General features: G+C 38.6%; 1 protein-coding gene across 4 annotated transcripts; it reads right to left on the bottom strand.

Annotated features, from left to right (window-relative positions):
• Nucleotides 1-490: 490 nt before the first annotated feature.
• On the bottom strand, nt 491-25,882 carry LOC145490642 (tRNA-dihydrouridine(16/17) synthase [NAD(P)(+)]-like). 4 transcript variants are annotated; one of them, XM_081469725.1, is made up of 14 exons: nt 25,591-25,882; nt 23,089-23,361; nt 22,566-22,648; nt 22,090-22,193; nt 21,348-21,492; nt 21,091-21,196; nt 14,942-14,983; nt 14,760-14,844; nt 13,929-14,053; nt 13,067-13,219; nt 12,225-12,303; nt 11,436-11,503; nt 10,207-10,333; nt 491-629 (listed from the first exon to the last, which is right to left on the bottom strand). In XM_081469725.1, exons 1-14 carry the CDS (start codon nt 25,822-25,824, stop codon nt 529-531), a joined length of 1,725 nt encoding a protein of 574 aa, XP_081325851.1. In that variant the 5' UTR covers nt 25,825-25,882; the 3' UTR covers nt 491-528. The 4 variants fall into 4 exon arrangements, with proteins under 4 accessions (XP_081325851.1, XP_081325859.1, XP_081325866.1 ...); XM_081469733.1 differs by having other exon boundaries at nt 13,929-14,050; XM_081469740.1 differs by having other exon boundaries at nt 14,766-14,844.
• Between the last annotated feature and the right edge of the window lie 78 nt (nt 25,883-25,960).

Here is a 25,960-nt window from a genome sequence, read left to right as displayed (position 1 = left end):
TTTGTTTTTTGCTCTTGTCTTTTCATTCCGCTGTATCCAGGCTGTTGTTCATTGTGAACTGTCAATACTATATAAATAAGAACGGTTCAACTTTCACTTGAATTGCCATACATGAAAGTTTTGTTCACACAGATGCAAGATTAGCGTAGGAAATTGCTGTAAAACATCCCTTTGTCACTAGTTTGTTATCAATGTCTGGGATTCTCTTGAGGATTTTCGTCCCGGATGTTTCTCGGTACAACTGGCGATTGAGGATGCACTATCGAGTGCAGCAATCTGCTGATGAAAACTTGAAAACTGACACTACACAACAGGTCGTGTTGTAATTTGTTCTCCCGAGCAATCTCGTTCCCAGAGCCCACGTGTCTTTTGGTCAGCGCCAAGACACGGAGCTGACCAAAAGACACGTGGGCTTTGGGAAGGAGTTTGTCTCACAATTCAAGTGTCTTCATTGAGTTCTTGACCTTGTGGCGCTCACCACAACGCTGTCTTTGAACCATGACGGGGGTGTGATGTCACTGACCAGGGTTACGGCTGCTTTAACACTAATCCTTTGCGAGGAGGTATACAAGTCTCCAAAGTACATCGCCAATCTTGAGTTTCGTGGAATTTCAACAAAATGTCGAAAACTGAAAGCAACAGAGAGAAGCAATGGAGTTAAGTACAACTGAACCACAAAAGATGAGTATCCACAAACTACAGGGCGATAAATCACCATACTTGGGAGAGACACTGTCGTTAACCTTATTCCACTCTTCACAGCGGTTAAATATAGGGCGCATGCGCAGTTCTCGCCAAAACGGTCTATGAACGTGTCAATTATATGTCAGGTACTGAACGTCACCATCTTAGCGTGACCAAATTTTTTCCACCCAAACTGTGAGATTTAACGTTTAATTTGATATATATTTTTTTGAGTTTTCTTATTACTAGATCACAAATTTCGACTCCCATGGAGTCAATAGTCTCAATAGGGCAATCGTCGTTTACAATATTTGCCTCATTAGCACAAGCGCTTTAGTCTTCGATCGAGTAACGTGATATGAACTCTGAATACTGAAAGGACATGTCACAATTAACTGTTCCAAGAAATTTGAACCCGATACACCATGTAAACACTTTTGTGTAGCGCGGGTTTCCGAACCACTCAAAATTTTACGAAGAATGTATGGGCTAATGGACTCTTCATAAATGGTTGCCATTTAAATTAACGTCGCTAAATTCGTTTGTGTGTAAAAAAAAATTTGAACTGTTAACTGAAAAACGAGGTTAGTCAGGCTCGATTTAATACTTACAAGAGAATTTGTAATTGGCAGCCATTTACGAAAAAGGTCTATTTTATAATAGCTCTTTTGTCACCCAGAAATTTGACAGCATTTGAAAGCCAATATCTGTTTCGATATTACATTGAAAGGGCTAAACGCATGACTGATTTCTTCTGTTGCCGCATGCAGGCGAAATGTAGATCATGACGCGAAGAACACAAGTCAAGCGGCTTTTACTTTATTTACATTTTAGAAATCGCAATGGAAACAAAACCGAAACAAATCGCCTATCACTGGGAATTTTCACTTTATGGTATTCAAGATGGCGTATCTTTGGAGACGACAGTCATTTTCACCTTATGAGACGTCATTAATTTTCGGAAATTTAAACCGGATTATTTGGTCAAAGCGAAAGCGCCGATTATGATAGCTTGAATATTTTTGTAGTTAGAACACTAGCACTCTGCCCCTAGTCTCCTTAGCAGCCGTTATTAGTCTTACTAGGGTCGTCACGGAACGCTTCTCGACCCTAATAACGGCTGCGAAGGAGACTATCTGCCCCTCCACCCACGTTGCTTCCGTCCCTAAAAACGTTAATAAATAATCTGTGTTTATATCATTTCGCTCGCCATATGCGCATTTACCATACCATAACCGTACTTCAACGACTTCCGTTTCTGTAAAAGCCATACGAAGTCCGCATCCAGTGGGAACTTGTGCTGCTCATCGATTTTACAATTCTCGATGTTCTCATTTTCTGTGGCCGAGTCTTCTTTAACTTACATCTTTTAATTCAGACCTTTAAAACAGCTTGTGTTAATTAAAGATGGACAGCAATTTAAAAGTAAGACGCGAGCGAACCTCATTTGCATAATGTTTACAGCCCATCGAGCGATCGAGCGACACATTTACAGGTTAACGTACTCTGCGAGTGAATCATCGGGATTTACCTGCACGAGTTCACTAACAATGAACGAAAAATTTCAATATCGGTATTGAAAATTTCAAGTTCATTGTTAGTGAACAAGTGCGGGTAAATCCCGACAATTCACAAGTAATGAGTGCAATGAGTACGTTAACATTTTTATTATTCAAATTGAACACACTGCACAAAGAAACACTGCATTCAAACCACTATATTTGAGTCATTCGAAGCCATGGCGCGATGACAGTGGTGTGTTGAATTTACATCACGGCTATTACACCACGATAATGACGTCAAGGTGGTTGTCTCGTCACAACCCAGTATCACGTAGTACAAATCAGCCAATCAGAAAATCGGAATTCGTACAGTGAATGAAAGTTGAATATTAATTTTCCATAACTCACGATAACTCGTGTTGTGCATGCGCAATTCACGAGTTAAGCGCAATTCACACCTAAACCTGAAGATGACTGGTCTGGCCACCCGAAATATTGTTTCAAATATACCACGTTGTGTCAGCTTTGCAGTAGTCTTAGACTTCCCATCGTTCAGTGACCGTCTTTTCCGTTGGAATTTCGGAGGGGCGGGACAAGGCCCTGGCATCGGCTCGTCACACGACACAACTAAATTACATTATCTATGCTAATTTATGCACTCATGTGGTTGATCTTGTATTGTCATTGGTTCTCATCCTCGGAGGACCAGGGGCAGTTAGTTGGGGCGGGAAGAAATAAATCCGAGAAAAATTGAAGCGTCGAAGCTTTACAAGTAAGGCAGAAACTTTCGAGGCTTCAATTTTTGACGTTTTTATTTCCACCCGCCCCAAGTCTCCGAGGATGATTGGTTCAAGGAATTCCCAATAAAACCATATTAGCATTTGTTAATTAACGTTAAGCATTTTCGCGGAATTTTCGCGTTGCATATCGCTGAAAAGATGAATATGTTTCGTTTCCTTTTCTTGTTTAGAATATTGTAAACATGCAGCTGTTTCCTATTTCCTTCCTCAGAAAAAAGGAAAACAAGACGACAAGACGTATGCGCGTAAGAAATTAATGTAAATTAAAATTGAAGACTTAAAACATTAGATTCACATCAGCCAGAGAGTGATCCTTTAACGATCTTTGCCATAAACAAAACCTTCAAGAACTGAAGACGTAATTCTTCTCCGTATTAAAGACTGCTTGTTCAAGGCACCGAAGAAAAGCAAGGTGTCTGACAGGTTGTGCCTTGTTAGAATGTTCGCTGTACTGTTATGCAAACACGGCAATGCGAAAAGCGCTATTGATTTTAGAATAAACCAATCAAAATCCAGGACGCCTAAAGGCGGGGAACGCAAGCGAGAAAACAAACACTTAAAACGACGTAAAATGGAAACTCGCACTTCGTCACACAATCCAACAGATGTGTCAAAAAGTTGTCGAAAAATAAAATGCTACTAATTTAACTCCTTTGTGTCAACCTTCTCTGCAATTTAAAATTATACAAAATGTCAAAAAAGTAGAACATTTGAATCTCGTGTCTCTTTTCCCACTTTTTCAACTCATTCCAGGAACGCATGTGTGTATCTTGGGTGACCGAAAAAACTACTCTTATCACAAATTTCGTCAAAATCCCTCTAGTGTCATCAGCTGATATTTTCGTCTCAGTTGATAACTTGTAAAAGCGTTGTGTGGTTATTTTCTTTTAGCTTCAAAAAATAGCTTTCAGCTACTCAGACGACAAACGGCAGCCTGTTAGAAGCAAAGACAGAGAAAACGAACAATAATACACCCAACACATCAAGCGTGAAAAAGGGTATTAATTCAATTCTCTACTTTCTCAAAAGAACACAATATTGTCTAGGCAACTGTCTATTATCAAGCCAACATGAAATTTTCATTAACATCTGCCTTAAAATTTTCTGGCCTATTGTTAAACAACTTTCTACCACAGATCGTTTTTCGTTGTTATGTTTTATACTTCTCGCCTAATTTTCCAAAAAATTAGATCGATTCGATCGGATCGATCTGTTCGGTCGGTGTCCATCAATTTTTCTTAGAAATTCTAGAATAATAGTTTTGGCAACATTTATTTACACTGCCATAAACATATATCACACAACATATTCAGATTAAGGTCTCAAAATATTTTGATGATGTCCCAAAGGCTCACGCGTACGCTCGCATGTTTCTGGCAGTGGTTACGTAAGTTAAGTTCCCGCAATGTGGCAGGCGCGGATCACATACAAGTATTCCAAGCAGCTGACATTTTTGGTAGACTAAAGTTGCAGCGTAAGCTAATGGATCTATCCTGGGCGGATAAGCTACGACAGACACTATTGAACCCAGCTGCTGACTAAAAGGGAAAACTAAGGGAACCGCGACGCGTCTTCGAGCCAAGTGGAAGCGCACTGAAAATGATTCGCCAACTGAAGAGTGAAACTCGAAAGGAAAATACCTTCCACACCGAGGCGTTTTACGAACATTACTCATCTAGCTCCAACTCGAGTTGCAGTAGTTTGTATTCATCGACCTCCTTTACCAAAACAGAATCTTATGTCAGGGAGATCAGTTACACAGCTCAAGCTATGTTCCCCGAATTCTTCACACAAACAAGTGCTGCGGAAGGACCCTTTTCCAGTGAATCAGCCAGTGAGGCTTTGTCTTGTGTAACCAGCAGCATGAGGTCTTGCAAGAAGCGAAAGTGTTACCGTGAAATAGACGATGAAATCAAGAGCTGGTTCATCAGAGAATATGGGCTGGACAACGCTAGATAAAACTCTAACTTCAATATCGAAACTGGTGCGTGGGATAAAGACCCAGGACTATTTATAGAAAGACTAAAGAGGTGACAAGAGATTTTTGAATAATAAATTACTTCCCTGAAGAAGAAGACACAAACTCGGTCGCTCAAAGAACTGGCTACATAGAACATAAAATAGAATGTCTAGTTTCCATAATTTTTGTAGCACTGAACTTAACACCAGGGAACGTAAACCTTTAGAAGACTAGACAGTCTAAGAGTTTGGCGCAATTAGCAGTAGGCTACAACATGCAATCGCCATTCTTGAAGAATAATCGACGTCAACCTTCTAAGAGCTCGTTGTCTGATGAACACAAACAAACATTTGTTTACCATTACTTTTATGTTCGACTTTTCTTGGATTAGAAGATTAAAAACTACGAACAGTAAACAATGCCCAGATTTTAATTAGACTTTTATACAGACCTTCTGTTATATAGTGTCTCACGGCTTCTAGCAAACCCTCTCTGATACAATTTTAACAATGATTTTAAAAAAAAAAAGAAGCAGCAGCTGTAGATAGACTAACTTTGTGGTAAAAGGGTTGTATTCCAAAGAGTTTCTAGTATGAATTTATCTGAATAAATAGAGTTACTCTCATTCTACGCCGGAAACTCTTTCTACAAACACGAACTTAGCGCATTTCGCTCCCTTTGCCGTATGGAAACAGAGCTTAAGACTATAAAGTGTCTAAAGACTATAATGCAGGCGGAGAAAATGTTTATAATTTCGCACTTCTCATCCATTTTTAATGACAAACTGAATAAGAAGTTAAATTGGCGCAGTTTTCAGAGCACGTCTTTTCGAATGTGGCGATCGAATAGAAGAAATTTGTTTTCCAACAGATACCCAGTAATGGTGTCTCACCACTGCCATTAAGAAAACTCCACATTACTTATTTTATTCTAGGATAGAATCCCAGGTCCTGATTAAAGTACAAAAGAAGCTAGAAAAACAAAACATCCAAATGCCCAGCTTGTGAGCAACGCATCTTATTTCTTGATTGCGAAACGTTTAATTTATCGCGAGAAGATTAAAATATGCGAGAGGTGATTGGTCCCTGGACCACTTGCCGCACAGTCTTCCTATCAGTCGATCTCGTGCCGTCAATAACGCTGAAATTCTGTCCAACTAAGATGAAAAGCATGACGTTGTTGTCGGAAAGAAATACCGCCAGCTAGAATTTAATTATCGGAGTTATTACTTCTGTCAAAACTGCTTTATCTGGGTGTTTAAATGAAGCGAATATTTATAAAAACCGGCAGCAACAGTATTTAAACGGTAAAATTCTGGTTATAAGACCCTCCGTTTACGAGCCCCCCGCTCTACACAGCGATAGTCCTATCTTCATGTAAACTTGTAGTAATCAAAGATTGGCGCAGTGCGTTTACTATAGGGTATAGGGTATTTTCTGCGAAAGCCTTTTGTGTGCGGAAGGGAGAAGGCAAGACGGGGGGGGGGGGGGGGGGAGGAAATGAAAAATTATAAATGAGAGATGGATGGGAAGCTAGTGGAAATTTCCAGTCTCTTTTAGGTTGATGGTCCAGCCCTAAACAACGTGAGCCTGTTCAAATCATTTATAACGCAAATTTTATTTAATAAATGCAATAAATGTGAAAGTCAGAAAACCTTTATCTAGAATCCAAGGTCACTAAGATCAAGATCACTCAGATCATGGTACATCAAAGGAACCGATGAATCCACTCTGGTCACGGATTCCACGTTTCCTTTGATTCACCACGATCCGGGTGATCTTGGATCACTGATCCTAATTCAGATCACCCCGAAAAAACACACCCTTAAAAAAGAGATATTTTGAGATTTCGATAGTACTAGTATTGAGATGAAACCGCTAGAAACGCAAACATCAGACGATTAGATATACTGGGCTTAAGTTATGAAATTTTATACCAAGGAATATTAGAAGTTCGCCGACATTGTCATCTTTTAAGACTTAGATATTTTAACTGATAGCTGTGGTGATAATTAGCTCTTATTAACCGAGCGGGAGGTCTGTATGGGAGAATCTTGACCGAGGTCGTGAGTACAGACCGAACGCAGTGAGGTCTGTACACACGACGGAGGTCAAGATTCTCCCATACAGACCGACTGAGCTCGGTTAATAAGATGTTTATTATATGGCAAAGAAGAAAACTTTCATTCGTTTAATGTAACTGGTTTGCTAGCGAACGGCGATGAGCTTAACTTAAGGCTGCAGAAATTGCTCGTCCTCTTTACTTCTTTTTGTCATCAGGCTTTTTGGCACTCCCATAAATGATTGAGAAGAAAATAAAAGAAAACGGTGAACACTTTTGTATTTTAGTTTGCTACTTTTTCAACGCAAAATGAAACCGGTAAAGATGCCGGTCTAGATGGGAAAATCTAGATCGCGGTCAATATCGAGTTCACCCAATCAAATTCGTGAATTCAATAGTTCCCAGTCCTTGTGAGACACAGCCATATAATAATTGCACTTAATGTGCTTCTTAATGACTTTTATGTATTTTTATCTCATATATCTTTTGCATTTTTATCGTATTTATAGTTTTAAATTGCAAGTATTTTTTATTAGCTTTTTAAACATAATGTTAGGTCTTCTCATTCTAATTTTTTTAAGAGTCCTCACCTAGCGGTTTTTTTGCTGCTATTTTAGTGTGACACTTAAATTGAGTCACTTAAGCCTGGTTCACACTAGCGACATAACGACATAAGGAAAAGATCAGTTTTATCTTTATGCCGTTATGTTCATGCTGTTATGTTGCTAATATGTCATTATGTCTACATGTTCACACTACAAACATAACGTCCTTTTTACGTTGAGATAACGTCCTTTTTATGTCGTTCGTGACTATGTCGTTATGTCGCTAGTATGAACAGGCTTTACTTTACTTTCTTACTTACAAATGTCGTTATGTTAGGCCTTGTTCACATGAGCGACATAACGAGATAATCGCTTATTATGTCGGTAATGTGAACATCGACATAAAGCCATAACAAAAATATCATTTTTTTTGTTTCTTTATGTCGTCATGTTGCTGTTATGTTGCCATTATGTCAGGATCTTCACACAGCAAACATAACGCCGCAGCGTCCTTCGTATGTGGTTGTGTTTATGTCGTTATGTCGTAATGTCGCTAATGTGAACTACGCCTGAGACAAAAGTCAAAGGGATCTATATGTGAACCTCCGCCTCCGGTATTTGCCTTTAGAAGTAAATTTTCCCATACCTAGACCTTGAACTCTTGTACTTCGCGTATTTGCTTCCTAAATTGTGCCTTGTTTTTCTTGTTCCCAAGAAATACTTACACTGTTCGATATTTGTTTCATCAACTCATGTTGAAACTTTTCTTCTATGCCGCTTGTAAGTCCTCCCCCCCCGGCGCGTTTATAAGCACACCCAAATCCCCTTATGAAGCTGTATAAGCCCAGGGTTTTTAACCGGAATTTACGGCAGTGACCTACTTCCTTTCCTGCTGCGGAAGAAACAGAAGACATCTGCAAGATAACGAGCGATCAGTCGTTCTTTTATTCGCGGTCGAGGAGAAAAAGAACGTTTAATCAATAGTAAACTGCACGGAAGCTACCTTGGTCTAAAAAAAGCATACTTTTATCCACCTATCTCTACACCAGATCGGCATTAATAAAATATATCACAAAAGCGGACACTAGCATGCAATGAAATGGGATTTACGGAAAAGTAAAGATTTCCGATGCTTCGCTTAAAATAGTGATGTTTTCAAGAGGCGCAGGTGTCGGCACCATAAACAAATAATATTTTATTAATATCGCGTAGATGCAAATATTGTTACACCAGCTGTGGCATTGCCACTAAGAAAGTCATTACCGGTTTTGCCTTTTAATCAGAAATTTGCACTTCTTTGCCGATAATCAGTGAATTGTCGTTGACTAATCGAGAGCGATTAGACAGCTGGTCATGGGAAAAACCGCTGTTATAAGAACCAATAGAGAGGTTCTGTTATACTCTGGAGGTTTGGCGGTTTAAGCCAGTTTTGAGTGCCGGTTTGCGGGTACATTCACAATTATCTGGCGGTTTTTGGTTACGAAATTGTCGCGCGGTTGGGGTTTTTGTGTGTTTTGGTGACGGTTTTTCAAATCGAGAGCGCTCAAAACAAGTACTTTCACGCTTCGTTATAAACATCTCAAGCAATCTTTGTCTTTGTGAACAGCCCATTAGACGTCAAAACGTTTTGTTCGCTGGTTCCTGAATGGAGTTGGATCATGTGGAATGAATGGATCATGTGGTCTTTGTGAGGAGAAGTACATGACGGATTATTAAGCTATTATTTCGATAACAATCTGTTAAGTATTGTTAAAAGATCATGAGTTATATAATCGTCTTACTAGTAGGGCGATTTCGGTTTTTGGAGAAAACGAAAGCAGTCTGCGGTTTCCAAGTAACAAAATATGGCGGTTTACGGAATGTACGACCCCCTATAATAGACCCTCAATAGAAAAAGGTTCAGAATGTCAGAGAATTACCTATAATTACTCCAAATTGCTCGATAACGCGGAAGGCGCAAGAGTTCTGCACGAGTATGAAAGCGCAAGGGCAGCCATTTTGACTGACGCCTCAGAGATACCATAAGCTATAGGAGACGAGCGACTGAACAAGAGCATCTAAAAAATATGTCCTTTTACTTTCGGCGATCGATCTCTTGCACCGCACTTATGTAGCCAAGCTTTTGATGAACCGATAAGTCTTGGGTGCTGAAAGTTTGCATTTGGCGTTATGGCGCAGGGGTTGGGCACTGGAACTCGTAGGAATTCTCAGTTCAATAAAAGTTTGGTTGCCCCAAGTGTTGTGTCGAGAGTTCGATCGCGAAAATAACTTAAAAGGCAGACAATATAACGCGCGCTCTGATTGACTTATTATAGGGCATTATTCTCCTGTAATCCCCACGGGCCGATCACGACCCTGCAAAACAAAGCAAAAAGCCATGCAATAAACAACTCATTAACCTCAACGTTCGGTCTTGCCTTGCCGTGTTGACCTCGCTGCAAGGTCTCGGTTTGAAATTGTCCCGAAAAGACCGCACTCTCGGTTAATAAGTAGTTAGTAGTGTGCTTTTATTTAGTCGAAATCCGCATCTCCTACAGCTTATGGGATACACTGGCCTCGCGTAAACAGCAGCACTGTACACACTAAGCGAGAGAATCGAAACACCTGGATCATAAGATATTAAAAAAAACGATTTAGTGAAGTCTATGCAATACCTTGGTTTACTGAGAGCACGTTTGAAAAGGAGTGATATCCTGGCTCTTTCTTTCTCTCCATGTACTTGTCGATGGGAAGGCGGGCTGTAGTCACTTGTTTAGCTTCCGCTCGAGATCTCGTCTTACCCTGACAACAAACAACAAGCGCCCGTCAATCAATACGGTAATTCTCAGGTGAAAACTGAAAAGTACAAACAGATAATTAAAAAGCAGAATAAAGAGTCGAGTTGTTACACAAGTATGGTAATTAAGGTATTATCATTTAGTCTCACGATGTAATCGGTTGCACTCTGAGTAACGAGCGACTGTTTACTGCCAGTCTCACCAGGTGATGAGATTGAGAACTGGGCATTCAGGCATTCTTGACTGACAGCACAGGAGACAACGGACCTCTGAGGAAACACTTCACCGGAATAGCAAGGAATCCTCCAACCACTTTAGGGACGGACCATTATTTTTTTGAGGGGAGGGAGGTTAGGCAATTACCAAAAAGAAATTTTTGTCCAGCAAAAACTGCTGAAAAAAACTCGTGCCAGGGGAGCCATGGAAAAATAAATAGAGCATATATCAAGAGTCATGTTATTTCGGATTGTACATGCAATATATCGGCTAAAACCTTTGACGTAAGGCTTGAAACATTAAAAAAGTTATTAAAGAAAAAAGGAAGGCATTTTATAACAATAACGTGAATCACCTTAGACATTTGGTCTCTTCTACATTACATGAACCAATGGCTTTTCCTCTAATTGGAAAACTAAATCAATACTAAAACATTTCGAGGCTCAGCCCCACGATCAACGACTGCTTATTTAGTCTGGTACAAGTTTGAACCCCATACATTTTAAGATCTGAGATGGTCTGAAATCTTCTAAACTGATGAAATAAAACACAGCCTCGTAAATAATAACAGTACTGTAGTTTTATGAACACAGAGCTCGTCGAGTCAAGTCACTATTATTTAGGCAGGGTAGCCCCATCAGCCATAGGCTGGTATCAAAAGGGGCCCTGCGTAAAATTAAGACTACATGATAAAAAAATTCAGAATTTAAAAATTACCGCAAAGATATGTACAAGGAGTTTAAAAATTGAATAAAAAGGAAATTACATATCTATGAAGTACAATTTTTCTAGATCAATACAATAAAAGAGAGCAATGAAAGTATATCTAAGTATTATATTGGTAGAAAACTAATGGCTAAAATGAAAACTAAGAGCGTTCTTATCGTTACCTTGCGTAATTGATGATCTACAAGTCCGCCTATAACGTACACTTTATCTTTGTTCAGTTGATCAAGTTCTGAAACATCAACGATAAAACAGCTTACTAACTATGCTGCAACATAAGCTGCAAAGTAGTAATTCTGAGTAATTTTAAAAGTGCTGGAGGAAAAAAAAACAGAAATTTCCTTCTGAGGATTAGCCCTGGAAAGTTCTTTCTCTACTCTCCAGCTTCTGATAACAGTGCTGCGTGGCGGAGCATCCAATTGTAACCTTTTTTTATTATCGGCATAAACACGCAGTAATAATTAGAATAAGACACCATAATTGTACAAAAAGATGACTGACACGTTTCAATGCAAGAACTAATCTGGCAAATCTCCAAAAAGTTACAAATTGTTCTTCTCTGTCTTTGGTTTGTTAGTGTTTATAACTAACTTGTTAAACGCGTTTTTTCATAATTTTTCATAATTTTGTCGAAACCATTCTGCGCTCTACTCCAGACCCCTCCAACTAGTGCGCTTCATTAGGATGGGTTGCTCGAAAGCCGGTTAACGTTAATCCAGGATCAAAAGTTAAGCGAAACATTACTTTTTCTTGTATAGAAATGTGTTTACTGCTTATGCTTTGTGTAGTTTGAAATTATTCAAACCCAGAACTCAAGGACAAACAATATAAACCGAAAACCTCACCGAAAAGTTACAAAAGTGAAATCAAAATTCTCGCTAATCTTGGGTTTGCTTAATCGGGCTTTGAACATTCTGGAGTAACAAGAATGACTGTTTCGTATTTTTCCTTACCATTGGGGGAGTCAGGTGTGAGATATACAACTTCATCAGGGTCAAACAAGGTCAAAAAACTCTCCTCTGAAAAGCGAACCTAAAAATCATAATAACATTCTTTAGACCTTGACTCGGACACATTGCCATCATCAGTCGTGAATAGTTATCATCAGCTGGGTAACTGTAGATCGCTTGGCTCTAAAGCCATGCTGCACGTCTGTACGAATTTGGTGTAGTTCAAGGTGTTTCATCACGTGGCTGTGAACAATGTGTCCAAGAACTTTTGACGCGACATAAGTCAATGAAATGGGTCTGTAGTTTGAAGGCTTGGACCTATCACCGTTCTTAAATATACCACACGCATTTGCATCTTTCCATCGTGATGGCACAATACCAGAACCAACGGAAGCTTGAAAGAGTACTCTTAAGATAGGGCCAACCTCACGTGCATGCTCTTTTAAGAACCAGTGGGGATGTCGTCCGGGCCACTTGCTTTGTTTGGTTTTAAGGAAGTTAACTGTTTAATTACCCCCTGGGAGGGTCACAAAGAAGAAAAGCTGGAGTCATATCTTGCGATTTTACCGACTTAATTAAATGTAGATGTATATCAGAGCAACGGTGCAATCACTCACTGACACCGCTATTATGCCTTTAACTTCTCAGTGCAAGCCACGTTGGTTAGTATTAAAGAGTTAAAGAGGGTTGCGTACGGTTCATTGGCGGGATTTACAAACTCACGATGTGATTCGTAGAAATCGGTTGGCTCAATACTATACCCTAGGGGAGGGACTCTGGCTGATTACGATCACAACAAGTAGTTGTTCGCAGACATGAGCTGTGTGTGGCCCGGGTTCACTCACCATCAGTTTACTGAAGTCTAGAGACTGTCTGACGCACTCAAGGTATACTCTGCTGCCCGTCACTAGTCCTGTCAGATGGAGATGAACAGGCGAAACTGACTTCATGTTGGAACCATACAGCTGTCGCACCTGAGCAGCAAGTTTGGTTACTTCCTGGAAATGATATCATAAGAAAGTGATTAGCATATCACTCATAGCTGTAAGCAATCAATCAATTAGAGCTGTGGTTTTCAATTGAGAGATGCGAGGGAAAGCAGGTTATGTACGCAGACGCCTGTTGTTTCATTAATTCTCGTCCCCAAATTTGCTTGATCCCTTGAGTACTGGTATATTCTTTTTCTGGAATTTGAACATTATAAAAATGTGTTAAAGGGTTCACTATTTTTAATTAGATCGTAAACCTAAAACCAAACAAACTACTTACTAATTAGACTACTCAGCCAATCTCAAACCGCAGTAAAACCAAAACCAAAGTTATCGAAAACCGCTCTAATCAATCATTCAGTAGGCCATATTCGTATTCTCGGTATTGGACTGGAACTAGCTTGCAACAGAGGCTTGTGTGGGGGAATATCATTAAAAAGCGAGAAACGTCATTTACATTTGAACAGACTCTCCACATCAGCCTCAGCTACAAGCTAGTTCCAGTCCAATACCGTGAATACGAATATGGCCTATTAATCAGTCCGTCCATCCTTCCGTCAGTCCGTCTTTCTGTCCTCTAGTCAGTCAGTCCTTCCTTTCCGTCTGTCTGTCTGTCTGTCTGTCCGTCCGTCCGTCAGTCAGTCCATCCGTCCCTCCGTCCCTCCGTCCTTCCGTCAGTCAGTCAGTCAGTCAGTTGACGATTGGCAGATCTACTGACCTTATTGCGCATGTCATCCGATACAGTAAAATCAATGGCCACTCTCTGTCCACCGCTCTTCATTGCGTTTTCTACTCTCTCTTTTTGAATTTCCTTTAGTACAGTTTTCGGAATGTGATTTTCTTCTTTTCGTAGCATGAAAAGGAAAAAAAAATGAATTAAATGAAGTTGAAGTCTTTCGTATAAGGAAACTGACACACACGTAAGTTAAAAAGATACAGTGTTCGTGAGCGGTAAAGGGAAACAGTACTCGACCAAAACACTTCAAAATCAGTAAAACGGTAAACTCTAAACGGCACAAAACTCTCTAAAAGGCACAACAACTGCTCACTGGAAACTGTCTAAAACTCTGCCGATAAACGTCCACGCAACTTAAATTCGTAAGCGCAACTAACGTGCGCGTAACTTAAATTCAAAATGTTTCCGTGCGCGCGCGCGCTATTCGCGCTTCACGCCACCTCGGAACTGTCTTCTTAACATACAGCGTATATATAGGAGTTTACAGATACTTTCATGGAAAGCCAAACGGCTGATTTCGTAAATCGGTAACGAAAGATAACCGGCTTGAAAGTCTGGAGTAACCAGAGGTAAAACCATAGCTGACCTGCTTTGAAAGAGTTTTAAATAAGAAATGACTGATTGCGTATTCGTTTGAAACGCAGAAAGTGGCCAAACAAAAATGACGAAGTGGCCAATATAGATGCTAACATACATGTACGAGCATTTCCGGTAAATTGTAAGTAATGTTCTACTTGAAGAAGTTGCAACATAGAAAATTGGAAGGTAAAAAATCGGGAAAGAATAATTATTAAAGAAGCTATACACCATTACCTGTACCTATTGCTGCAGCAGGCTCTGATTCCACTGTGGACTTCTTTTCAGCTTTTTTTTCTTCACGACTTCGTTTGAAGTATTCCTGAAATAAACATGATGTAGACCAATAAAAACAACAGCTGACAGACTATAAATAGACAACTGAAATACACTCGTGAAAATGAACAAAAACTACTCACCTTTTTCCTTTTCATCCTCACTAAAGACTTCACTTCATTTTTCTGTGTTGACAAAAAAGAGACAAAATAAGATTGGTCCTTTCAAAAACATTTGAACATGCATTTTCCAAGACTCAACATGTTTTATTTGAAGGAATTGCTAAAAATGTTATAGCAGAATGCAGACTTTCCTAGTGAGTGGAAAGTGGCAAAGGTGATCCCCCCTATACAAATCAGTGTCTCTGGCTGAGATTAGGAAATGATGAGGAATTTTAAAAAAAAGATGAGGAATTTAAAAAAAATGTTATAGCAGAATGCAGACTTTCCTAGTGTGTGGAAAGTGGCAAAGGTGACCCCCCCTATACAAATCAGTGTCTCTGGCTGAGATTAGGAAATGATGAGGAATTTAAAAAAAAAGATGAGGAATTTAAAAAAAATGTTATAGCAGAATGCAGACTTTCCTAGTGAGTGGAAAGTGGCAAAGGTGACCCCCCCTATACAAATCAGTGTCTCTGGCTGAGATTAGGAAATGATGAGGAATTTAAAAAAAAAGATGAGGAATTTAAAAAAAAATGTTATAGCAGAATGCAGACTTTCCTAGTGTGTGGAAAGTGGCAAAGGTGATCCCCCCTATACAAATCAGTGTCTCTGGCTGAGATTAGGAAATGATGAGGAATTTAAAAAAAAAGATGAGGAATTTAAAAAAAATGTTATAGCAGAATGCAGACTTTCCTAGTGAGTGGAAAGTGGCAAAGGTGACCCCCCCTATACAAATCAGTGTCTCTGGCTGAGATTAGGAAATGATGAGGAATTTAAAAAAAAAGATGAGGAATTTAAAAAAAAATGTTATAGCAGAATGCAGACTTTCCTAGTGAGTGGAAAGTGGCAAAGGTGACCCCCCCTATACAAATCAGTGTCTCTGGCTGAGATTAGGAAATGATGAGGAATTTAAAAAAAAAGATGAGGAATTTAAAAAAAATGTTATAGCAGAATGCAGACTTTCCTAGTGAGTGGAAAGTGGCAAAGGTGACCCCCCCTATACAAATCAGTGTCTCTGGCTGAGATTAGGAAATGATGAGGAATTTAAAAAAAAAGATGAGGAATTTAAAAAAAATGTTATAGCAGAATGCAGACTTTCCTAGTGAGTGGAAAGTGGCAAAGGTGATCCCCCCTATACAAATCAGTGTCTCTGGCTGAGATTAGGAAATGATGAGGAATTTAAAAAAAAAGATGAGGAATTTAAAAAAAATGTTATAGCAGAATGCAGACTTTCCTAGTGAGTGGAAAGTGGCAAAGGTGATCCCCCCTATACAAATCAGTGTCTCTGGCTGAGATTAGGAAATGATGAGGAATTTAAAAAAAAAGATGAGGAATTTAAAAAAAATGTTATAGCAGAATGCAGACTTTCCTAGTGAGTGGAAAGTGGCAAAGGTGATCCCCCCTATACAAATCAGTGTCTCTGGCTGAGATTAGGAAATGATGAGGAATTTAAAAAAAAAGATGAGGAATTTAAAAAAAATGTTATAGCAGAATGCAGACTTTCCTAGTGAGTGGAAAGTGGCAAAGGTGATCCCCCCTATACAAATCAGTGTCTCTGGCTGAGATTAGGAAATGATGAGGAATTTAAAAAAAAAGATGAGGAATTTAAAAAAAATGTTATAGCAGAATGCAGACTTTCCTAGTGAGTGGAAAGTGGCAAAGGTGATCCCCCCTATACAAATCAGTGTCTCTGGCTGAGATTAGGAAATGATGAGGAATTTAAAAAAAAAGATGAGGAATTTAAAAAAAATGTTATAGCAGAATGCAGACTTTCCTAGTGAGTGGAAAGTGGCAAAGGTGATCCCCCCTATACAAATCAGTGTCTCTGGCTGAGATTAGGAAATGATGAGGAATTTAAAAAAAAAGATGAGGAATTTAAAAAAAATGTTATAGCAGAATGCAGACTTTCCTAGTGAGTGGAAAGTGGCAAAGGTGATCCCCCCTATACAAATCAGTGTCTCTGGCTGAGATTAGGAAATGATGAGGAATTTAAAAAAAAAGATGAGGAATTTAAAAAAAATGTTATAGCAGAATGCAGACTTTCCTAGTGAGTGGAAAGTGGCAAAGGTGATCCCCCCTATACAAATCAGTGTCTCTGGCTGAGATTAGGAAATGATGAGGAATTTAAAAAAAAAGATGAGGAATTTAAAAAAAATGTTATAGCAGAATGCAGACTTTCCTAGTGAGTGGAAAGTGGCAAAGGTGACCCCCCCTATACAAATCAGTGTCTCTGGCTGAGATTAGGAAATGATGAGGAATTTAAAAAAAAAGATGAGGAATTTAAAAAAAATGTTATAGCAGAATGCAGACTTTCCTAGTGAGTGGAAAGTGGCAAAGGTGATCCCCCCTATACAAATCAGTGTCTCTGGCTGAGATTAGGAAATGATGAGGAATTTAAAAAAAAAGATGAGGAATTTAAAAAAAATGTTATAGCAGAATGCAGACTTTCCTAGTGAGTGGAAAGTGGCAAAGGTGATCCCCCCTATACAAATCAGTGTCTCTGGCTGAGATTAGGAAATGATGAGGAATTTAAAAAAAAAGATGAGGAATTTAAAAAAAATGTTATAGCAGAATGCAGACTTTCCTAGTGAGTGGAAAGTGGCAAAGGTGATCCCCCCTATACAAATCAGTGTCTCTGGCTGAGATTAGGAAATGATGAGGAATTTAAAAAAAAAGATGAGGAATTTAAAAAAAATGTTATAGCAGAATGCAGACTTTCCTAGTGAGTGGAAAGTGGCAAAGGTGATCCCCCCTATACAAATCAGTGTCTCTGGCTGAGATTAGGAAATGATGAGGAATTTAAAAAAAAAGATGAGGAATTTAAAAAAAATGTTATAGCAGAATGCAGACTTTCCTAGTGAGTGGAAAGTGGCAAAGGTGATCCCCCCTATACAAATCAGTGTCTCTGGCTGAGATTAGGAAATGATGAGGAATTTAAAAAAAAAGATGAGGAATTTAAAAAAAATGTTATAGCAGAATGCAGACTTTCCTAGTGAGTGGAAAGTGGCAAAGGTGATCCCCCCTATACAAATCAGTGTCTCTGGCTGAGATTAGGAAATGATGAGGAATTTAAAAAAAAAGATGAGGAATTTAAAAAAAATGTTATAGCAGAATGCAGACTTTCCTAGTGAGTGGAAAGTGGCAAAGGTGATCCCCCCTATACAAATCAGTGTCTCTGGCTGAGATTAGGAAATGATGAGGAATTTAAAAAAAAAGATGAGGAATTTAAAAAAAATGTTATAGCAGAATGCAGACTTTCCTAGTGAGTGGAAAGTGGCAAAGGTGATCCCCCCTATACAAATCAGTGTCTCTGGCTGAGATTAGGAAATGATGAGGAATTTAAAAAAAAAGATGAGGAATTTAAAAAAAATGTTATAGCAGAATGCAGACTTTCCTAGTGAGTGGAAAGTGGCAAAGGTGATCCCCCCTATACAAATCAGTGTCTCTGGCTGAGATTAGGAAATGATGAGGAATTTAAAAAAAAAGATGAGGAATTTAAAAAAAATGTTATAGCAGAATGCAGACTTTCCTAGTGAGTGGAAAGTGGCAAAGGTGACCCCCCCTATACAAATCAGTGTCTCTGGCTGAGATTAGGAAATGATGAGGAATTTAAAAAAAAAGATGAGGAATTTAAAAAAAATGTTATAGCAGAATGCAGACTTTCCTAGTGAGTGGAAAGTGGCAAAGGTGACCCCCCCTATACAAATCAGTGTCTCTGGCTGAGATTAGGAAATGATGAGGAATTTAAAAAAAAAGATGAGGAATTTAAAAAAAATGTTATAGCAGAATGCAGACTTTCCTAGTGAGTGGAAAGTGGCAAAGGTGACCCCCCCTATACAAATCAGTGTCTCTGGCTGAGATTGACAATTACAGGCCTATCTCAATTCTCCCTACTTTGTCAAAGATCTTCGAGAGGATAGTCTACAAGCAGCTGATGGCTCACATAGAGCGTCATAGTCTACTTTTTGAGTACCAATTTGGTTTCCGTCCGAACCGCTCAACGGAACTAGCTGTTACTTACTTCACTGATCTCATCAGAAAGGAGGCCGACAGTGGAAAGGCAACAGGAGCAGTTTTTATTGACTTATCAAAGGCATTCGATACCATTAGTCATTCCGTTTTATTGAGTAAACTGTCCCGTTATGGCGTATATAATATGGAACTTCAGTGGTTTACTGATTATTTATTCCATCGCAAGCAGATCGTTCAATTTCATGATGTGCTTTCTGAGCCAAATCCAATTAACACTGGAGTTCCTCAAGGAAGTATTCTTGGGCCCCTCCTTTTTCTCATCTTCTTTAATGATGTGCATAGTCCCCTTCGTCATTGTAAGATTATCACTTACGCTGACGATACGGTGATTTTTACATCCTCAAGTGATATCGATGCGATACAAAGCAGTCTTTCACAGGACTTAGATAATCTCTCTAACTGGTTTCGTGATAATGAACTTATTTTTAATCTGAAGAAAGGAAAATCTGAGGTGATGCTGTTTGGTACCGGTAAGCGGTTGAATCTGTTTCAAGGCTGTCAAGTCAAGCTCTCAGTCAACGGTTTTCCCATCAACACCACTACATGTTATAAGTACCTCGGCGTGCATCTGGACCCGACACATAATTCTGAAACTCATTTAAAAAAAATTTACAAGAAGGCAGCAGAAAGAGAGAACCTCTTACGGCGCATCCGTTCCAGTATTGATACTTTTACTGCCCAATTAATTTACCAATCGATGATTATGCCAATATTTACGTATTGCGGCTATACTAGTCTTGAATGGTCAGAGTCCCGCTAACGCATGATCCGCTCCATTGAGACCCGAAACCTCGAAATCATTTCCCCAAAATGCAGTTCACAGAACTGTGATCTTCGATTTTTAACTGTTGATAACTTTTTACAAAAAAGAGCGTGCTGCTTCGTATTTGACTGCCTTGATGGAACTTCATGCTTTCCATTTAAAGACTATTTTCACCGATTACATCATAACGCTTTAAACACTAGAAACAATGGGAAAACTGCAAAACTACCAAAAGTCAGACTGGATTTTGCTCGCCGTAGCTTTTATTTTTTAGGTGCCCCGATTTCTAATTCATTGCCTTTAAGTTTAAGAAACATTAATTCTAGAGTTTTATTTAGGAAAGCCCTGGACGATTATTACTTGTAATTTCTATTGTATTTTTAACGGTTTTCAATATGTATCTTATTTTATATATCTTAATAATTCTTGTTTATTAGTTTTTAATTCTTAGCAGGACCCCGTTGATAACGGTACTTTGTACTGAAGGGTTATCCTGAGGAAATACTCTCGCGAACTCCTGAGGGCGAGAAGCACGTGAAAGGACATAGGGTTCAGAGCCACCTTAAATTTTCAAAACTTTAAGGTGGCTCTGAATTCTATGTACAGAATTTTTTTAAACTTTGCCAAAAGTTGCGTCCTATCATGCTCATCAAAATTCGATAATTTTGAATTATAAGCCCTTAAAGCTGTAATTAAGAGTGCTTTTAGCAAGTCATACTGTTGCTATGGTAACCTATTGTGTCACGAAAACGATACCAACGTGTTCACCAACGATTGGGCAGTTTTTCGAAACCACGATTGTAGCATCAAGGGGTAAAGAGTGGTTTTAATGATCCATCAAAATCTATGTGCTGGAAACCGTTTTGAGCCACCTTAAAGAAATTAAATTCAGTTAACTTGTTGGCTTTTTCCACGGAACTAGAGCCGTTGAGCAATAATAATGGTAGCAGTCATAAGAATAAAAAAGTCCTCTCCCAAACATTTTAATGCAGTAACTGACATCCTCTCAGGAATGGGTAACAATGAGGTAAAGGGGAGAAAATCAAGCATTAAGACTGAAAATCAACAAGTGAACAATGTACAGTTCTCATTAGAAACTGTAAAATTAAGCTTATTAATAATAATGTCAAATCTTCAATCTTGCGACAAACTTGCAAAATGTTTGAAAATTGCAGCGTTCTGGTTTCTTATTGGAATCATCTAGGAAAATTGCTGTTTTGTTTCTAAGAGAATTTGTATCTGTTAGATAGACACTGTTTATATTTGGCTTAGAAAAACAATTGTCTGCATTATGGCTTTATTTTTTAAAAGATGGACAACGTGAATCTTCACTTACAGAAAGCAATGACATCTCTCTCTCGAGTTCACCAACCAGGAGTACAAGGTCCTCCAAGTTTTCTACATTTTCAATGCTGGTGCTCAGATTATGAAACCTGGAGAGACTGACGAGAAATTATTGTCACGACAAAAACAGCAGAAAATCTTCAGCCTGAACATATGGGATCATATTCAAAGCACTACATTGTTGGCTACACTCATCAACAATAGAAAAGTAATGTGAAACTGATAAACCCTGATATATTTTTCTCTTACAAGTATCCACAAAATCCATTGAGATGGTGTTTGATGTTAGGAATAGGTGTTGGATGAAGTCCACACAGCTCCAAGTATTGATGGGCCACGTCTATAACAGGCAGCTGTTTCTTGCAGAATAGTGCTGGGTTTCCTTCTAAAGATTCTTTAAAAAAAGAAGACTACTTGCTAGTCCTAGAAATTATGTATCATGTGAAATCAATGCTTCAGGTGAATCTGAACCAAAGACAAAAATTTCATTGTAAATGAAAGTACTACACAGAAAACTAATCAAACAATTAAATCTGTGACATGAAAAGATTACTGTCCTTCTTTACAATATTTCAAACATTCATCAACCAGACAGATAACTGGAAATGTTGCCTTGTAATTAAACTTCCCAAACTTAAATAATAATATTAAAGTTCTAGCTGTAAGGGAATCCAAAGGGAGCTCTCTTTCTAATGAATTAAGTTGCATAGTAAATTTTTAAAGTTAAGAAGACTTCTAGTTTCTACAGTCTAAAGTTTCCATCATTTAATTTCAGAAAGAGTAACCAAGAGGACAAAGCATCCATTTATATAAAAAGTTTCTTTTTTTTAACGGTACATTTATTAACATAATAATCCAATACATTACTACTATACAAATACTGATGGTACGTTACTTGCAATAGATTTACAATACAACACTTACTAACAGTATAAAACTTTTACAAACTTTGTATCACAGTGTACATATGGAACTCAGATCACATCAATACCTGACACAGCCACACCATGAACACCAGTGTATTCTATACATTTGTCAATTTCCCACAGAGTGGATGAGCCAACGTCAAGGATTAATGGCAGGGAAACAGATTCTCTGCAGGAAAGCAAGTAAGAGGTAGAAAACAAAACAATGTCACAAAATGGCAGTTAACTACCCCTTAACAATATATATCAGCCTGGGGCAAGAGTAATTTGGACTGTGCAAAACGTTGAGCAAGAGCAAAAATGGCCTTTGACCTTTTTGCTCTTTTATGCAAGCCAATCTCGTTTGGCTCATATGGGAACACTTGCTACGCGGGCTTCAATGTATAGACCTGGGGTTGAAAGGAATAAAGAATATGAAGAAAATGATAGAAAATAACCAAAGTACTATCCCCAGGCCTCCACTTCCAAATTTCTACACACACTGTATGAGAGTTCAACAATATTGACCACTGAAGAGGTCATAAAGAATTGTCCTTCTTACCGGATGGCCTTAACTGAATCCCAATCCTTCCTTGTAACAATGGAATTCATCTTCTCTGGTTTTGGTTTATGGAGCAACAGAAGCTTTACAAAAAATTAGAACAGCAGTTATCAGTAAAAAAATAACAACACCATCAAAATACAATGTACATGTACATGTATATCGTAGACAAAGACCTTCAGACCGTCAGTCTGAGATCCACAGACACAGAGTTTAAATGTGAATTTAGTGCTAACTGAACCATTATACATGCACGAAACATTGGGGATTGACAAGCTATGATGTGTTTGAAGAACTCTCAAGTTCTGTACATTTCTTGGGGAAAACTTTTACATCAAGGAAACAGAGACATTCATTGCTTCAATCTGAGGATAATCTTAGAAACTACCAGAAGCTAAATGTTTTGTGAGCATAGTTCGCATTCAAAACAGGTGCAATTCCTTGCCCATTGGCGTCAGTGCTTTTTATTAAGTAAATTTTTAAATTTTTTTTGATACTCTTAACACAATGACTAATAATTTACCTCACATCCCACTTCTTGGAGTGATCTTCCCTTCTTTATTGTGTCATCAACTGCTTGTTGACCAAAGGGAAGCTTGCACATAATAGATGCCTTACACTCTTGGTGAACTTTCTGAATGCAGTTGAGCCAAGAGTTCCATTTATCATGATGTTGACCATTAGTTAGAAGTGCGGTGGGACCGGAGCTGTCATAAAATGTGATGTCCACAGCATCACAAAAGTCTTCTAATCCATTTACTGCCTCCACAAGAGTATCAGGGTCTTCTGAAAACAACTTATTACAACAATGCATCGTGTAATGAACACTATATCGAGGCTTCTCTAATTAAGTGAGTAATCTTAACTCTTTCTGATTCGCCAATTTGTTGCTTAGCAATGACGTCATCCGTTTTTACACGTGGACGTATATAGATAGTGTTAGCGACATATTCCCGCCAGTAGTTCAAGTTTCAGTTATCGTGCGTGCACAGTACGTGTTTTCAAGTAAATTAAGTTTTAAGCTACCCTTGACTATTTAGAGTGCAAGCGGGAACCGATGTGTAAGTACAAACTATTTTCTATGCTTGCTTTTTAGTATAAGTTTCAAGTTTTGACGTTTTTTAACCTTAAGTACCTTTAGTCTCGGTTTTTTTATACAACAGCCTATTGTACTAAGTCCAACATGAGGCAGAGCCCCAGTTTTCAAAGTTTTTATTTCATTTTGTTTTTAGCGATAGATCTTTATAGTTCACACTCCCCCTAGCTTAGGTTTCTATTTAGCAACTTTCCTATAAGAATCTCTGGTAATTCAGTTAAGTCCTTTCTTTGCTAGTAAATTCCCACATCGCTTTCAGTGGCGCTCACGCAAGCACGTTTTTATCACATCGTACAATTTTATTGCTTTCAAGTTTTTAGAGTGTTGTCATTTATTGTATTAGGACAGTTAGCAGTATGCGTATCTGCTTGGGATCACTGATGATTTTAATTGTATCTTTACTGGGAAGTTTCACTGGAAGTATTGTCATATCGCAGTTATGATTGGAATGTTTGCTATTATTGTTTCGTGACTCTTGTCATCTTGTAATCTTCTATTATCTGGTAATTAGTTTATTCATTACATTATATTTCAGTTTACGTTCGATTATCGTCAATTAAATCACCGTCAATCACAGCTGATTTTCCGTGATCTCTGGCTTTATTCGATTAGTAAAGCATCTCCCACACACGCTAGTCTCATCGCGACAAGTTGTCTAGCAAGTGACAATTCAGCCTTTCAACAGTCGCTGTGAACCTGACGTTACACATTGTATTTCAACTTTTGGTGTTCATGTGTCAATAAAATAGACTATTTTAATAGATAACCCTCTATTAAAAATGAAAATTTTAATTTTTAATGCCTTTTGTTTGTGTTTCTATCAAGTTTTAGTATAAATCTGCTAGCATCCTATTATGATTGGCATTCTCTGATTGGCCATGCCACTCACCATCTACACATATTCTGTTGTAGATAGTGAGTGGCGTAACAGTGAGCACTTGTTTACAAAATGATGGCCACTTCACAGTGCCTGTGAAGAGGATTTAGATAAAGTTTAGAAAGACTAGTAGATTTATACTAAAACAATTGGATTATTTGCTCAAGATTTCCATGCATGATAGTTGACTTGGGCTGTGCCCTCATCGACTGTTACATGATAGAAATCTCGAGCTCATAATCTAGTATCAATGTTAAATAGAATTACAGACATGTTAGACAGGACATCAACACTACACTTGCAGGTGAGGGATGGAAACCCTAGAAGTAAAGAGGTTAGGAAGTCTGCCGAACAAAAATTAAAACATGAGAATGTGGGATGCTGGATTCCACCTAAATATTTCTGACAATACCCAGCAACTAATCTGCACCTTTTTGAATGGTAATAGTCCCTATTATTTCAACTTGTTTCATTCTTACAAAAATTGTTTCTGGATTCCCAGTGTGGCAGGAATCAGGACTGGGAGAAGTTCCAATCTTGTCCCAATGGTCATGATCCTTTTGGATAGTACCAAGAATTGAGACCTCTGGGAGATATTGCAAGGTGAGGCAACATCATTGGCAGCAGCTACTCTGCCCATCTACCCTTTTACAGAAGCCATTTATTGAACTTGAATGCCTGCACCATATCAAAAATTCTGGTTCCAGTTTTTAATTTTGTCCTGAGTATTGAGTGCTCGGCCACTGCTGACCAAAAGGCGTATGTTCTGGGGACGAAATTGATTAAGTCCAAATTCAACAATGGTTTCTGAGCGTGTGTATGGAGCAACTGCTGCGACTAATGGTAGCTTCCATTTCAATCAGAAGTCTCGATTCTTGGTGCTGACCAAACCGATCATGCCTTCCCGGAACAAGATTGGCGGGACCTTTGAATTTAATAAAAGTACCGAAAGGGGAAGTTCAATCCACAGACCTATCCCTCTTCCTTTACACTCACGGTGCCGCTGTGCTTCTCGCAACTGAACAGGCATTGAAGTTATCCAAATATCGTACCTGAACGATCAAAGGCCGATCATCTTGTTTCGTCGTTGAAATTCCGGAAAAATCGTCTCGTGTATTTGTTTCAATGTTGATAGTCTTGATAGGGTTATCCAATGTTTTCTCCACACTAGTGAAGCACAGATGAACACCAAGCTTCCTGAGAAGGAGCCTCCAAGAGAGATCTTGTACATTCGCAAATGGCGACGCGATGTATCGACAATTTGAAAGAAACTTTAATGATGACATATTTAAGAGGAAGAAAGAAAAATATCACGGATCGCATTTTGCGCCCAGATGGCCGCCATTTTGGTTTAGAGTTAATTCTTGCTCAGTTCCATGACTACAATTGGATCGTAAGGACCTGGGAAACAGTCTGCTAATG

Source organism: Orbicella franksi, chromosome 1 (assembly GCF_964199315.1).
Source record: "Orbicella franksi chromosome 1, jaOrbFran1.1, whole genome shotgun sequence".
NCBI classification, from domain to species: domain Eukaryota; kingdom Metazoa; phylum Cnidaria; class Anthozoa; order Scleractinia; family Merulinidae; genus Orbicella; species Orbicella franksi.
The sequence above is the reverse complement of the archived record's forward strand: the minus strand, read 5'-3'. Positions and strand labels throughout refer to the sequence as shown.